General features: G+C 46.7%; 1 protein-coding gene across 2 annotated transcripts in view; it reads left to right on the top strand.

The window, feature by feature from the left end:
- Positions 1–16,155, top strand: part of NTRK3 (neurotrophic receptor tyrosine kinase 3) — a 217,933-nt gene that overhangs the window by 162,531 nt on the left and 39,247 nt on the right. For both annotated transcript variants that reach the window (XM_040601974.1, XM_040601977.1), the window contains exon 13: positions 12,662–12,792. In XM_040601974.1, the coding sequence (XP_040457908.1) occupies positions 12,662–12,792 (131 nt within the window). The remainder of the gene's footprint in view (positions 1–12,661; positions 12,793–16,155) is intronic.

Genomic DNA, 16,155 nt, shown 5'->3' with positions numbered 1-16,155 from the left:
TCTCACCAGGGCCCTTAAGAAGAATTAACTGGGTATTTTTCCCCTGGTGCAGACACTGATGTTTTGCCACAGGAGAAAACTGTGGGATTTTCTACCCCCCTCTTGCATGCAGTGAAGTTTGTGATGTTTTCCTGTGAAAATTCACCCCAACCATCTGGCTCATAACAGCTTGAGACATTGCTGAAAGATGACAGACAGACAAATGGACAAATATATAGTGTTTTATTACCCCATGTTCTCTCCTTGCTGGGAGTGTCAGAGACAATAAACCAAGATGGATTCACATTTATAATCGTAATAAAGGCAGGGCACAGCAGGGGTATGATAAAGCAGTACCATCAGGGAAGGAAAGGCAGTGTCCAAGAGGATGTGTTTCCTTAAATAGTCCTGAACTCCTGGTGCTGAGGGATTTCCAAAGGCTTGTCCAAGGAGAACTGTTTATGGCTCACTTCTTGCTCCCCAAAGCACTCTGTTTCTGCCAAGGAGAGGAAGGTGGTGTTGGGACGACAGTGCCTCCGCTTGGCCAGTGTCTGTGAAACGAATCCGATCCCACTGTGCAGAAGCTCCAGAGCCAACACACGGCCAAGCCGGCACCTTTCAGAGGTCCTCTTCTGCAGGATGGGCCCACAGTACTGATGGGCTCCTTTCTCTCATCTAGACCTGTCCTGCCACCACCCTGCTCATTTTTCAGCAGTGAGGGGCACCTGAGAGGAAAGGTGGACTTCTCTTTGTGTGACGTATCACAGGAACACCAGCCCAATATTCATCGCATCCTACTTGTGACTCGGACATAGACCAAAGCAGTCCAGGAAGCTCCAACTATGTACAGACCTGGCGAGCTAAAGGAGGACCAGCTGCTATCCCCATCAGATTAGCTAATTCCTTTGTATGATCCATCTTTCTCTTTATTCCTCTCTGCATAGTTTGCTACCTCATAACAGTTGCCGAAGTCACCCAAACCACAGTAATTTTAGAGCCCAGCAGGCAGAGCTGTTTCAGATTACTCCTCCTGCAGGGGTTTCCTTCTGCAGAAGTTGGCAAGATGAAAAAAGGGATGGGGTTGTGCAGACAGAACAAGTAGGGAGAAAGCCAAGGAAACCTCAGGCAGAAACAAAGAGGGAGCAAGGTCCATTCAGGGTGTTAGGAAAACATGAGTCTGAGGGAACACCTCATCAAGCTGTAGAATAAGTACACCTCCTGTGTTGGTCCTGTGAGAAACAGAGTTGGAGGAGGTGGGAAGGAAAGGGAGGGATGGAAATTGGGCAAATTGGAGAGAGGCTTTCTAATGAAATCATAACTTGAGCCTGAGATTTGTCTTTCAACACCTCATGTTTTTACTCCATATGGCCTTACTTCTGGAATTTTCTTGTTCCGTGACTTTGACTGCAGTAGCCACTCATTTAATGACCACCGAAGGAAGCTGGTGGGAGAATGACTGGGCATGGACGAGAAAAGACATAGGTACTCAAAAATAACAGAAGGTAAAAAAAAAAGGGGGGGGGGGGGAGGGGGGGGGGGAGGGGGGAAGCAGAAGATGCTATATTTTGTCCAAAATTGTCCTTTGTGTTTGAGATGATGGTAAGGCTGGCAGTGATCAGAAGCATTTCCAACCTGCCTGGAGCTCTAGCTGGAAAATGCAGAAGACCAGGCCCTCTCACCAAATTTACTGCTTTGCTTTGAGATGGTCCAGAAATGCTGTCACAACAGATTTTTCTGTAAGTCTTTTCACACTTTCACATCTGGAGGGAACTGCATTTCTTCTAAAAATACTTCATTTTGCACCCAACGTCAGGCTGAGCTCTTACTCTGTTCAGAGTGGGTTCTGCACTAGGGACCACAACTGTAGTTTGGCACTCAAACCACTTCCAAAACATACCTTTTACTTTAATAGCATCCTTCTAATAGTCACATAGTCCCCAGAACATACTCAATATATATGGAGTTTTTTAGCATTTGTGGTGGGGGCACAGTAAGATCAGAAGCCATTAGGAAGATGCTGACAGGAAAGCTGGACTAGGCAGAAGCAGCATACACTTGTGGCTAGATCCTTCAAACCATGGATCAGGCCAGAGACTGAACAACAGAGATTGAAACAGTAGCATCAAAACCCCTGAATCCTCAAAACTTCGAGGAAAAGCTTAATACTGTGACCTGAACCCAGTGCTGCAATATCTGCCTGGGTGTGCAACCAAACTGCAGCATGGCTCTGAGGTTGACTACTTGGACCGCGATGGCACCCGCAGGATCTGGCTGGTGAGGCCAAAAAGGGTAATAGATTGACCAGGGGACATGGGGACATGGACGTGGGAGCTGCTGTGGGGGTAAGTACTAGCTGGGCTGAGCTCTCCTGTTACCTGTGGGAGGGAGTGCTGGGTGCTAGCAGCACTTTCATGTCTGCCTGTCACTCCAGGTGGGGGATGCAGCCTAATCAAGGCTGTTGCAAAGATGAAAGTGTTTTTTGGTGCTGCTTCCAACTTAAGCGGTGGGAGGAAGACCCAGCACAGGGATGAGGGTTGGGAGAAAGGCTCATGTCCTGGCGTGAGCCAATTAACTCAGTCCTGAGTGACATCTTCCTGCTGGGACATTGCAGGGGTGCCAAAACCCGGAGGACAGCAAAGGCGAAAGCTCAGGCTGAGTTTACTGAGAGGAAACTGCTTCCTACAAAGGACCCGGCAGCTCTTTTCTGGCCTTGCGGCGGCTCAGCATGATTCACACGCAGCTGAGGAGGGGCTGCTGCCTGTGCCAGGTGCTGGAGTTGGTCCCCATCTCTCTGCAGTGGAGCTTTGACTGGGGAAATAGGAGGCTCGATGCTGCCTGAAAGCAGGCGCTGCCGGGCTTCTGGGCCGGCTGGAGCAGGCAGGGCCATGGCAGTGAACTCGCAGGCTGGGGGAGCCGATAGCCGAGAGGCTCCGGGACCTCGGGGGCAGAAGGTAAGCCTCTGCGTTCCTGCTGGGAGACAGTCTCAAAGCTGTGAGGCTGCTGCTGAGACTTGGTCGCTTCCAGCTTTCTTGTGGTTATCCATCTCAGCTATAGGATGCTGTTAAGTGTCTGATTACTGTGTTGTTAAAGCCTTAAGCCTGAAATCTGACTATTGCGTGGTCCCTCGAGGGGCAGCCAATCCTCCTCCATCCCTCCACCAGTAATCCCTTCCTTCCCTCGGAAAAATAATAAAAAAGAAAGACAAGTGATATCTGTCTGCAGCAGCGTTTTCCAATCAAGTGAAAACTAGCTGGAAAATCAAATCAGCCGGTAAGTTCCTGCAAAACACAACTCTATCTCTTTAAAATCTCCCCTTTTGAAGGGATGAACTGAACGGCAGTAGCTGCTGATGTAAAACAAACCATTATTCCTCCTATCTCCTCTCCAAGCCCCCTCCCTGCAGACGCATGAGTCTGAGGGAGGCAGATGCTCTCTGAAGACTATTTTCCTCTGTTAAATAAATTCACTTTCAAATAATGTGTAATTAAATGTGTGGTATTGAATTAATGTTTTATTCTGAGTGCTTTGGCAGCAGGGGACCTAGGGGCCTGGCTGGTGGAAAAAAACCCCGTCCACCAGAAAGACTCCCTTTCCCTCTCCCTTTCCCTTTTCCTCCCACCCTGCCAAGAATCCTGGACCCTGTTTCCAAGAGCTGCTGGAGTGTACTCATGAGCTGGTGAGGACGATGCTTTGTGTAAGGTCCTTTTTATGATACATTGCCGTGGGGCTCTTGGGCATTTCATGCAATGCAAAGACATCTGCAGCCCACTCTGGTCCCCCCTCTACCTGTCTCCTGGTGGGCTTAGTCTTCCTCCTCAGAACAGTCCAGCTGTGTAGTTAAACTTTGTATATGAAAGGCAGAGCCCGACTCTCCTCTCGGGATGTGAGGTTGGTGCTGGATATCTAAGGAGACAGACTGCTGAAGACAGAGAGGTGGTTTGGCTTTGCAGCCTAGTGTCAACCAGGAATTATTTGAGATGGTGCAGGAGATAATGGGAATCATTTGTTGGTTTTCATGTCTTTTGTCTGGAATGTTAATAAGGTTTTGGTCCCATCAGCAGTGTTTTGCATTCCTCTGGGAGCCAGCTGAGGAGGAGCTGGTGCATACAGAGGCATGGGCAGGCATGGGGTCAAACCTGCACATGGGCTTTGTAGGGGTGACAGCAGCAAGGGGGACCAGGGTGTCTGTCCTAACCTGAGGGGATCGTGACATGTGCCTTGGGCACAAGGAGGTTGGGCAGAGGCAGACGCTGGGTTGGGGCACAGCTGGGAACCCAATGGCAGCTGCCTGCCTGCTCCCTAACCCTGACCCCAGCAGCTGCAGGGAGCCTTGCAAACATCACATTTTTGGGGGGCAGTCTTCTAGTTCTCCATACTAAAGGACATTTTAACCATTGACAACAACATAGGTGAAGGGATTTCCCTTGTTGGATGAGCGAAGGGTGCTGTTGATACAGTGAGGTCTTGCTTGAGTAATTTCAGTAAGTCACAAATCTGCAGAAAGAGGAGGTGGATGCTGTCTTAAAGGCAAGAGCCCGCTGCTGTGCGAGGCCCACATGTTCTGGAGCCTTTCTTTCTTTGTGGCTGTAATCATTGTTGAACATTTGCTGGAGGTGATGCTCAGGAGCCTTCCTCTTGCTGTAGCTCCTTTGCTTTGGGATCTCCCCAGGTTGCTGTTCATTCTGCAGAACTGCGTGGTTTTGTGCATCCCAGCTGAGACTCCTCAGCACCCAGTAGCCATGGGACACTTTATATTGCTCTTTTCATAAAATAATTGCTAAGCGGTTAGCACTCAGATTTATGGGACTGAAATGGATCAGAAAAGCTTGAAATCATGTTTTGTCTTTATAGGACTATTGGGCAGTTTAAGCTGGGACAGAAGTTTTTTGCTTAGAAAGCGTTTGTGGGGTGTTGCCAAGCATGTTCTAACATTGTTTTTCAGAATTCTTTCATGAAGAAAATGAGAGTTTGCTTTGGTTTGGGTTTACACTTTGCAGGTGTGTCATCTGCTTCCAAATGGCTTTCAGTGTGGTGCGGTGGGGGAGTGCGGCAAGCTCTGGGCTCGCGTCTGACAAGCTGTTGGTTTAAGGGGTGATTGCGCTTTGCCTTTCTGTCAGCTCCTTTACGCACGCACACACATGCACTCCCTTTACACTTCCCTTTAGCTCCGAGAGCACTGTACATGTCGTTGTTGGTGATTGCTGTGTGGCTGATATCGGAGCTGGTGCTGCAGTGGAGATGCAGCAGCTCAAGTTTACGGCAGCTCAGCGGGTGCTAATCCCGTCGCTCCATGCTGCTAATCAAAGCACTCTGTGGAGTTTGAGGGTTGTTTGGCAGAAACGTGGCTCTCGCTCGAACAGAGGCTGGCTGGAGCTAGCTGACAACTGAAAGGCAGCCTTTGGGTCAGAGCTTTCTCCCCCCCTGCTATTGCAACAACAAAAACCAGAGGAGCTGATGATGTCCTGATTGCTAGATGTATGCCTGGAAGTGGTGGTTGTAAGGTATTTTCAAAGCATCGGAGATCTGGCTTGCAGAGGTTGCTTTTCTGTTTTCCTGTTTTCTTGAGCTTGATTACACTGAATGTCAGCTCCTGGTGCAGACTGGTATTCTTGGATAATTTTTTTTTAGCCCAGATTGTCCAGCCAAATAAGCCAAGTCCTGCTATTTTTTACCAAGGTCCATTTAACAGCATGTAGTGCGTTAGCTCCAGGTCTGCTGGGTCAACTGGGCAATAATGCCTCCTTCACATCTGGGAGCTGCACTCATGCCTGCTCCCAAGGAATGAAAGGGATGGTAGGAAAATGCAAAGAACTGCAAAAACATGAAATAGTTGTCTTTTAAGGTCTTTATGAAGGAGTATGATCATGACTGTTTGATAATGTAATATACAGTCAGGCACCAGGGGCTGCCTGGAAGCAAGTTGCCAGCATCTTGGTAAGGTACAAGAGGTGGGAAGAAATCTGAACAGAGGCTGTGAAGCCAGTGACATATATTGGTTTGTTGCAGATTGAAAAGCCTCAGAAGGGATGCAAAGAGAGAGGTAACACAGTAAAAGGGAGAGAGTATCGTTTGCATTTCAGGTTGTTTCCATCAAGGCCAAAGGAGAGATGGATGGAAGATGTGAGAAAGTCTCTCTGTATTTTTGCTGTGCGGACACAAACAAATGGCTATGAGAGCTGTCATACAGAATTAGTGAGACTGAAATACGGCCCCAAAGTGAAGAGAAAGGTCTGAGCAAGGTAGTCTTGTCCACAGGGCCTGCAGAGAAAGGGTGGGAAGGACCTTGGTGCACTCACGTGTTGGAGCCCGGGTGGCTCATCCAAGGACTGTGCCTGCTCCACCACATTCCCAGAGATTCAGATATGCTTTACACAAACCTCCATGATTTGGGACTTTTTTGAAAGGACTGTCAGAACTTCTTGGTGCTTATAATCATGACTTTTTTGAATCTGAGTCCTTGAAGGGTGCCTTAACTGAGGAACTTGGCAAAGAACCAGCATCTGGGCACAGTGCCGAGCTGCCAAAGTGTGTATCCATGCCTTTTCCCAGAGGCGGCTCATGTCAGAGGTGGGAGAGAAGCCATACAAAGTGGAGGGCTACCGACTCGGAGTCCATATGGAGATAAGAAACAGCGTGTTTGTGTCTTCATTTTTTAAAATGATGTGGGACTGATTCTCCCTTTGTTTATGTGTGCTTCTCAGCAGTCCATGATTGAAATCAATATCCTTCATTGACTTTGATGGATTTGCACCAGGCCAGGAGGGAGACTTAGACTCTGTGCAGCTAGCCTATGCATTATCTTCTCTCAATATGAGACAAGTCTGTGAGAGAATGACTTATCAGCCCTCCAGTAGCAAAGCTTTTTGATCTGGTCCTACCTGATCTGCACACTTTTCTCTGATCAGGTACATTGGGTAACTCATCGATACGTTTGGTTGACATCCAAGTTGCAATTGACTGCCTGACATGAACAGCACTGTGTTTGGTAGTTACATGTCTAAATGACAAGATTTCCAGTGTAAATTGTAAGCTTTGTTTATCTGATTTTAATTGTCATGGAGCAGGGAAGCTATGCAGGGTTTCTTCTTAAGAATTATTTTAGCAGTGAGTCAAGAAAGAAGTGAATGAATCATATTGACTAACTGAGAACTTTGCTACCTTTTTGTGGACAGCTTATGTATATAGAGAAGAGACAATTCTTTGGCATAAATTAGTTGTTACAGCAAATGACTCAGCCACTAGTGAAAAATGTCATTGTTGTTATCATTTATATAGTGCTGTTGATGCAAATGAGGCTTTAGAAGCTTATGAAAATCAAGGCCATTATCACAAAGAGCCCAGGATCAGACTCAAATCAGGATACCCTAGAAACACATCTAAAATAAGTCATTTTTAAAACAGGGATTGAGCAACAAGAAAGGTAAGAAATAGAGAAGAAAAAGAGAAAATGCGATGATGTGACAAAGCTAAGGGAGGGAGGAGCTGGTGATGGAGAGGTGCAGGAAGGAACCTCCCGCTAGGGAAAACAGGGCCACGTGTGTGGAAGAAAAGAAGAAAACTGATAGAAAATTGATATTGGTCTTTTCTAGGCTAGAAGAGAAAGCTGCTGATAAAGAGGATGGCAAAAGTAAATGGAGAAATTTCTAAAATTGTGCTGTTTCCCCAGTGAGCTACATGTTGTTTGTGAATTAAGAGTCTTAGGACAGGAAACCCACTAGAAATACAGCAATCAGACAGACCGCTGCTCGGGAGTTGGAAAGAAGGAGATGTGAAGAATTAATTTCAGACCTGGTGTAAATGGTTTCGCTTAAGAAGTAGTTTTGCATTTTGCTATAACTTAAGTACTGGCGCTGCTGACGGTTTACTCTGTTTGGAGTTTGATTTGTCCATTTACCTCCCACTGTAGTCATCTGTGTCCAAACTCAATCATGTGCATCCAGATTTCAAAAGTATTATCAAACCATGTTTTTTAGGATGCTGGCTGTGATGGGAATCTGCAATGCAGAATTTGCAGTGTCACTGAACCCACCTCTTTTTCATCTGACCCCCAAGGACTGATTTGGAAATGAGATAATAATTGGAAAATTAGATTCATGAAATGTGCCCATGCAGCTTCCTGATTTCTGCTCATGTGATGGAAATGTGGTGGTTATTAGAAAAAGGATGTTTTCATTGCACACAGTCTGTTAGCACCCCTATATGCTCTACTTGGGATTTGGCGGTTGAGCGAGGTTCTTTTTTTGCCTTGACCTTGTCACAAGCAAGAGAGATTCTGCAAGATGCGTGTAAAAGATGGGTGAAGAGTCATTGAATCAGTGATTTAAGAAAAAAAGTTGTGGCTTTTCCAGGCTCTGTCCCACGGGCCAGTGCAGAAGTGACCCATCAGGACATGGTAGATTGATGTACGAGAAAAGCAGAATTAATCTTGTTCCCTATTCTACTTCCCCTGTACCCGATAGCTGTGCTGGGTTCGCAAGGCTAGCAAACCAGAATACGTTTGTGTCAAGGAGAGGAGCAGACAAGACTAAGGGACACATGGGAGTGAACATGGGGAGGAAGAAGTTGCCGTTTGTAGACAGCCACTTTTCTACGTGCACTTTAAGCACAGATACAGTCAGCCATCATGCAAAATGTTCAGAGGAGGTTAGTTAAGATCCCATTGCAGATCCAGAGCTACAATCCTTCTGCCTTGGCTCTTCTAGAGAAAAGGAAAGCTTTCTGCTCTGGAGACGATTTGTAAAGGTGAGTGCAGTGTCCCAGCCTACCCTCTGGTTAATGCTATAGTTTATCCACGTGCTGCCATCATTGAACTGAAGTCACGGGCCATTTCCAGCCAGCTGCAGGTCAGGTGTTTTCTGATGTGGTTCATGTGTTGTTCAGAACAGCAGTGAAAGCAAGAGCTTGAAACATGTTCTCCATGTGTTAAAACTTGATGGACAAGAAGGAAGGTGGGGGATCTGCCCAACTCTCCTTCTGCATCATGCAGCAACATAGTAATCTCCAAATGAGGGTGCAAGACGCTTAATTGAAAACTGGAATTACTTCAGTGTTGTGTGTTCACATCCTTCCCGTAGATAGAGCGTGGCCTTGAATGAGTTCCCATCATGCAGTCAAGTCTGGTTATTTTCTTGTCAGGTCTTGCTGTGGCTCCTGCATGAGTTCTTCTTTTGAATTATCTTGTTGGCTTGTTTTTATAAGTTAATGGTACAGGGAGGAGGGAAAAAAAAAAAAAAAAAAGTGTGGTCCTTATGGGAAGACATTTTGCATACACCTTGTCGGCAGGGCTGACTGCAACACAGCCGAGACAGATTAGCATACCACCGCCTGCCTAAAACAAATAAACACCAGCTGTTTATCAGACAGGGCTCAGCTTTCTCCAGGAGGAGGTAAACAGATTTATGCAGATGAACCTCCCAAGTGCCCTTGCAGCACAGCATCTTTCATGGCTACTCGGCCTTCCTTATGAGTTACAGCCAGGACAGATGAGGGAAGAGATGCAAGGTTAGCACAATAACACAGCCATCCGCACAGTGCCGTGGCGGTTTGTCATTGCTTTATGTTTAAAACCCATATTTAATAGGAATGTAGAATTAATCATAGTGCTGATCTCACTGTGAATGGAAGAACTTGACGTAAACTTCAGTATTTTAGGCCTATAGCATGTGAAAAAGCAATTTATTATAACTCACTTATTATTCCATTTGTGCCTAAAATACTGTGAAGCAAAATTTATGGCCATTTGAGGTTGAGAGAAATTGTGATCAGCAAAAGTACTTTTCTGACTCTACAGTAAGATTGTCCAGTTGCTGTCAAACTGCTTAACTTCATGAACCTTTTCTTTTTATAAACATCCACGTTTACTTTAAATCCAGCAGCGCTATGTGAGCCCACTACCTCAAAAGGATTGCTCCTCCCTCGGTTCAACTCTGTCTGCTACAGTGTCTCCTTTAGTTCTTCATATAAATTTTCCCTGAAGCTTCTCAGGTGACCCTAACAACTTGCTGCAAAATCTGGTCTTGAAGACAGATGGGATATTACTTTAATAATGTAGACATAATTACACAGTCTGGATGCCAGCTCTCAGAAACGTCTGACCAGTTATTAAGATGTTGGGAGGAAAAATTGTGAGCTGAAAATTTTGGGCAAGAGCCTGGGGAGTTCAGAAAGAGAGGTTTGCTTCAGTTCTCGTAAGAGTGTTACCTCTTAACTCACAAAAAGCGTAAATAATGTCAAACAGTATTGCTGGTTATTCTGAGCTCATTTCTTTTTTAACTTTGTCTCACACCAAATGGAGCAATCAGCTTACAATTGCTACATTTCTGTTGGGATTCTGAGTTTTTTTAAAGTGTCCTTGGGCTCCATTTAATACTAGATCATTTCCCCAAAGCTTTCTCGACTGCTGCTGTTCAGGAGACCAAGAATGCAAATACATGGTTTGTCAATACAGTAAATCCTAGGTACTGTAGTGATGAGTGCTACAGAAGTGCTTGCCAAGAGAAAGAGGAAAAAAACCTTTTCCTCTACTCTATTAAGTAAATTGGTGCCATTTGAGCTTTTCTTAGATTAGGACTTTCCTCACCCAAGCGCATCACTTAACATTTCAACACGTAATGTTTCAGATTTCTCAAGGTACTCCTTAAACACTCAACTAAACCAGGTAGAGAAGACAAAGTCTTCATGTGATTTGTTCTCCCTGGCTGTCAACTGCAGATTTTAAACCAAAGTAATTTTGGACGTGCCTACCATCCTGTGCCTTAATGTTACTAATATTAATATCGGTAACTAACAGTTTTCAGTCTATTGAACAATTAATGAAAAGGTCAACAGGAATTCTCTGTAGAGGCATCACTCATTACAAGGCCCATTGCTTATGCAATCTCGCAGCATCCATCTTCCCAAACAAGCAAAAGGGCCGGAGATGGCAGCTTCTGAAACCTGCCTGTGAGCTGCTGATTAAAAAGCTTAATTGTGTGATAGTCTTCCAATCCATTGGCTTTTTGATGCATTAAGTGGTACCTATGTTGCTGTGGAGCATACACTCCCTTGGGTCCATACAGGTGCCTACTCAGGCACCTGGGTGGCAGGAGCTGGTGGCAGGTTGCGATTGCTGTCAGTGATGCTTTCCTGCAGCCAGCTGGGAACCCGGTGTTAGTCCCGTCCACCTGTACTCCATCACTCTGTCCAGCACTCCATCTGCAGTGCCCCAAGGGAAATGAGTCTGAGCTAAAGGGTGCATACCTGTACAGCTCCTGAGGCACATGGAAGAGATGGGAAAGACTCAAAGGCTGTCCGGTTTGTGAGTGAACAGATGCAAGGCCAAGTTATAATTGCCCCAGAATAGGAGTGGAAAGAGGGCACTGTCCCATCTAATGCCTCTTGAAGAGACTTCTGATGCATCAGCTTTTGCTCACCAAGCACTGGAGAAGAGTGTGTAGCTCTCACTGCCCTGCCATGACCATCAGGTTGAAGCTGGGGGTGGTCTGTGCTACCACAGTTCTCAAGGGAGACAATAAACTCTAGTGAAGGGCAGTTTAGATGAAGTTTTGGGCACTGTGCCTCCAGAAAATGCTATGGTGGCTGTGCATCTCTGGCTGCTTCCACAGTTAATTTTGGGCATTAAAAAAAGCCCCTTTGTATTTCCAGAGGAGCTGTATGGGTGTTATGACACCAGAAATGTTCTTGGAGATCTGGCAGCAAGTAGCTGTGCTCTAGTGTGCCCAAAAGAGAATATGGAGACCCCTAAGCTCTCCCAGTGACCAGTGGCATTTAATCTTGGTGCAGCATTTGTGGATATCCTGCTAGTCGCTCATCTACTGTAGATGCCCAGTACCTGGGCAGATCTAGCCCTTATGAATGACCCTCTTAGCTGAGCAGGCCAATCTTCGCAGGCCTCTGTACCTTTATTAAATTAATAGCTATTGCTCTTTTGTTTCTTCCTGAAACCTCAGTTGCTATTCTCTGTCAGTCCTCGCCATCCTAAATGTCAGTGGAAAGGATCATTGAAACTAATGAGTTCAGTTTGTCTGTTGTGCCAGTGACTTTATCCTGGGATGACCTTGTTTCTGAGGGAACGGTGGTGTAGGAGATGGCTGCAGGGTCAGGGCTTTGCGAGAGGCAGCACTCGGTGATTCCAACTGGATCCTGCCTGTGCCCTAAGGTGCATGGGGGTCAGTGGTCCTCCCCCCCTTGGGAGTGCTTTGACTTGCCAAAGTTCAGCCTTAAAAATCTGCCTGAGTTTCAGTTTGGAGTGATCCCGACTGAAATGCAAAACTCAACAGGACCTTCTAATCTTGCCTGGCCTGGCATCGGAAGTATGTGACCTTTGCTATGCCTCACAGGAGATGAATTATTTCCAGGATCATTCCAAAGAGATTCAGGTCTTTGTGGCAGATTTTGCCCCAAAGGTTCCTCTCCCTGAGGACAAGCTTGCTGCAAGCTTGTAGTGAGAACGGGATAAACCTCAAATACTTTCCTCCCAGATGTTTTGCATGAGACTAGCTCCATCCCAGAGATGGCTGCATTCCGTGGGTGGGTAAAAAGATCCCTGTAGATATTTTTGCAAAGCAATTTCAGATCCTTTGCAGCTTGCTAGAAAATTGAATTAGTTGTTTTCCATTCCCTGAATTAACCCTGATTCATTCTTCCCTCAACTCTCTCCCTCTTCCTCCCCTCCCTCCAACAGATGTCCAGCATATTAAGAGGAGAGACATCGTTTTGAAGAGGGAACTGGGAGAAGGTGCCTTTGGGAAGGTGTTCTTGGCCGAGTGTTACAACCTCAGCCCCACCAACGACAAAATGCTGGTGGCAGTGAAGGTAAATCCCAAGGGCAAATTCCAGAGAGTAGGGCAGGGGCTGGCCGGCGGAGCGAGGCTGGATGAGCCTGCGTGGGAAAGGGAAGCAGGGGAGGGCTGGGGGCCAGGGGTGGAAATTTATCTGACGCCGGAGATTGTGGTAAATCCACTTAGTCACGCAAAGTTTCAGTGTTTCGCTTCAAGGTTGTCTATTCTCACCAATGCCAAAGCCTCTTTTCCTGCTGACACAACCAGGAGACAGACAGGGAGGAGAAGCTGGTCTGGAAGCTGTAAGCTCCCGTGCAGCTACAGCAGCACAGCGTGGAGTCCACTTTCCTCCATGAGGGACCAGGGCCCTTCTCTTTCTGGATTTTATTCCTTTGTGGAAAATGCAGAAGCTGAAACAAGGGCCTCAGCAAAAATGAGCACTCAAAAGCTAAGCACAACTAACCAATTTGCTGGGATCAATTTGCTGCAAGATGGGCAAAGCAACTCAGCTCGGCTGCACTCAGCTCCTGCTTGCTTAGCCACAAATTCCTCCTGTTTTGGTGATTGTGAGCCAACAAAAAATCAGCTTGGCTTGTGCTGTGCTGTTTGCATCCCTGTGAGAGTCCTCATGTAAGCTGTGCCACATCAGTGTGGCTCTGGGTAGAGGACACCACTCAGTGCAGAAATGGGCTGTCCTCTCAAGTGGCACCAGTTGGCAGGCACACGTAGTCTAATCCCTGGGAGTCAATCGATGCCTCCTAAATTCTTGGAAGAAGATCTACATTTGAACTGGTGCTTTACAAGGAAAAAGGTTCCAGCACTCTCTCCAGGATGCTGGAGACAGCCAGTTACTTGAGAGTTGTTTTAATCATTGACAGTTCAAGCCTTTTTTTAGCTCATTTGCCCCCTTATGCTCTGGCCATGAACTGCAGAATTGCACCTTTCACCTTGAGACTGGTTAAAGCCGAGCTAGCACAGCTACCCATATGATTAATTGCCTGATTACATGGCTGGTACTTGCCCATCAGTGTCAGCCATCCCTTATGTGATCCTGTCTCTCAAGCCTCTTCTGAGTTTCATTTGCATGTAGGCAGAAACAGCATCCAAACTTGTTTCTGTTAATTGCTACTATGAGCTTATGTCTCCAGAGTGCCTTTCATCCTGCAAGATCATACAGATCCAGCTTTGGAGCAGGGCCTTGAAATCTGGCTTCTTGCCAGCTCTGAGAAAGGGGCAGGGGAAAAATCCCTCTAATTTGGGCCACATTATAAATCTTGGGGAGGTGGGGGGTGGGAGGAAAAAAGTAAAGGCTTTACATATTAAGTTGAGATTTGGCTGTATTTCCTGAAGATCTCATGCTCCCTATGGAGGCTGAGAACTACCTCCCCAGTCTCTGCAGCTCAGGGCAGCAGCAGGACACGCTGGTGAAGGCAGCTGAGTCCGCAGCCCAAAGTCTGCCTCTGCTCTGCTCCCAGGGCCAAAGAAAGTGGCTGTGTTACTCGGTTAAATGGACTCAGATTTTCAGCAGATCTAAAGGTTGCAGCCCCGCAGATAAGCTGAGTTTTGATGTGATGGCATGGACAAGCTTCCTGTTTTATTCAGCTTGCTTCTAAAAACATCCTAAGAAATGCATGAAAACTATGTTCAGCAAAGAGTGTTGAGGTTACAAAGTCAAGTACTAGAAATGCTGGAGGAGCTGCTGTTCAGGGCATGTCCTCTAAACGCAGATTTTTCATTTCTCTATGGGCTGCTCCATTGTGATGATCACTCCTGTGTGTGAGAGCTCCCGAGATGTGAGCGTGCTGTTTTTCACAGCCTCCCAGCAAGGTGCTGGGGTTGCATCATCCCCGTTTTGCAGAGGGCAGATGGAGAAGCAGGGAAACTGAAAGGATCCACTTAGGTGGAGGATGGAGTTACTGACCTGCCTTTCCAGCCCTACGGACAACAGGTACCAGACCCACATTGAACCCTGCTGCAGCAATAAATACGTGGTGCTTGGGCAGACCTGGCACTGATGACGTGTGAGAGGGCATTTCCCAGGTAATGTTGGAACAACTGACACCTCGTGACAACAGCTGCAACCTGCAGATGCTGAGTGTCTTGCCAGATGTCACGCAGGAATTGTGTGATGGAGGCACAGATACAACGCACCCCAAACCTTCCTAGGAGAGGCAGTTCAGTGGTTTTGCTGAAGTATCCCTTTTCTTCCTCCAGTCCTGGTTTTCTTTCCTTGTTCTACCACTTCCAGCTCCCCTTTCCCTCATTTCTAAATGCTTGGCTGTTGCAACCTTAATAATGTTAGGTTTTTAATGTTTTGTGTGTGTGTGTGTGTGATATTTACAAACTTCCAGTCCTAACACCTTGTAGAAATGATTGTGTGTGAAGGAGAGGAAACCTAAACTCACTGCAGCTTGAAATATTACATGCAGGAAAAACAGGGAGAAAGAGTGATGGGGGAGGGGATTCTTTTCCTGGGGAAAAATAAGGTAGCATCTACATTATGAAGATATTAAATGACTAAAAGTAATAGTGTGCCTGAGATAAGGATGGATGCTTTGCCATCTGCACCGTGTAGCTAACATCCATCTAAATACCTCTAGTCAAGCTATCCCAGAGGACATAGCATTAAAATAAAATTATGCCATGTGACTGGCAGTTTGGGGGCAGAAGAAGGAGATGAGTCTGTGTCCTAAGGCTTGGGTGAAAGCCTCAGAGCAGATCTGCTCCAAGGGGGAAAAGCACCTGCTCTGGAGGACGCCCTGCTGCGCTGTGCCTGGCGTTGCATCCAGCAGTGCCGGGGACCCGCCGGGGGTGTGCTACCAGCCTGCTCGGCCCCTTCCTTTCTGCACAGCTTTCTGATGCTGGACGTCCCTTTTTGCACATAAATTGGAGCCTGCACATTGAAGGCATGGGGAAGAAAGGGCAGGTGTATTTGTGTGTAGGTAAGGGGAGAGACACCTAGCGTCCCCCACCACTGAGGGGGAACCAGTGTGCATCAGATTGAATCTGGATGTAACTGGAACAAGTTGTCTTGAATCCTTTTCGACTCCTGTTAGGCTGCACAGTTAAAGCCAGAACTGGTACTAAACAGTCCTGGCATGTGGAGGATGGGGAGAATGAAACCAACATGCAGCAACTCAAAACCAGAATTGCTTCTTCATTTCCTTAAATGTTTTCAAAGACCGTGCTGATTCTCCTGGCCATCCCATCTCATCAAATGTTCTGGACTTCAACTATTTTACTAAATGCCATCCCTCGGTACCCTGGGATGACAACACGCTGCTCTCAAACTAGCTCTGCGATGCAACTGCACAATAACGCATGGACGAGCCAGAGTCCAACCCTGCGGAACTCTCCCCAGTCACCGGCTGCACCCACAGCAACATCTTCATAGCAA

This window comes from Falco naumanni, chromosome 7 (assembly GCF_017639655.2).
Source record: "Falco naumanni isolate bFalNau1 chromosome 7, bFalNau1.pat, whole genome shotgun sequence".
NCBI classification, from domain to species: Eukaryota; Metazoa; Chordata; class Aves; order Falconiformes; family Falconidae; genus Falco; species Falco naumanni.
Note: the sequence above shows the minus strand (reverse complement) of the source record. Positions and strands in the feature narration are given on the sequence as shown.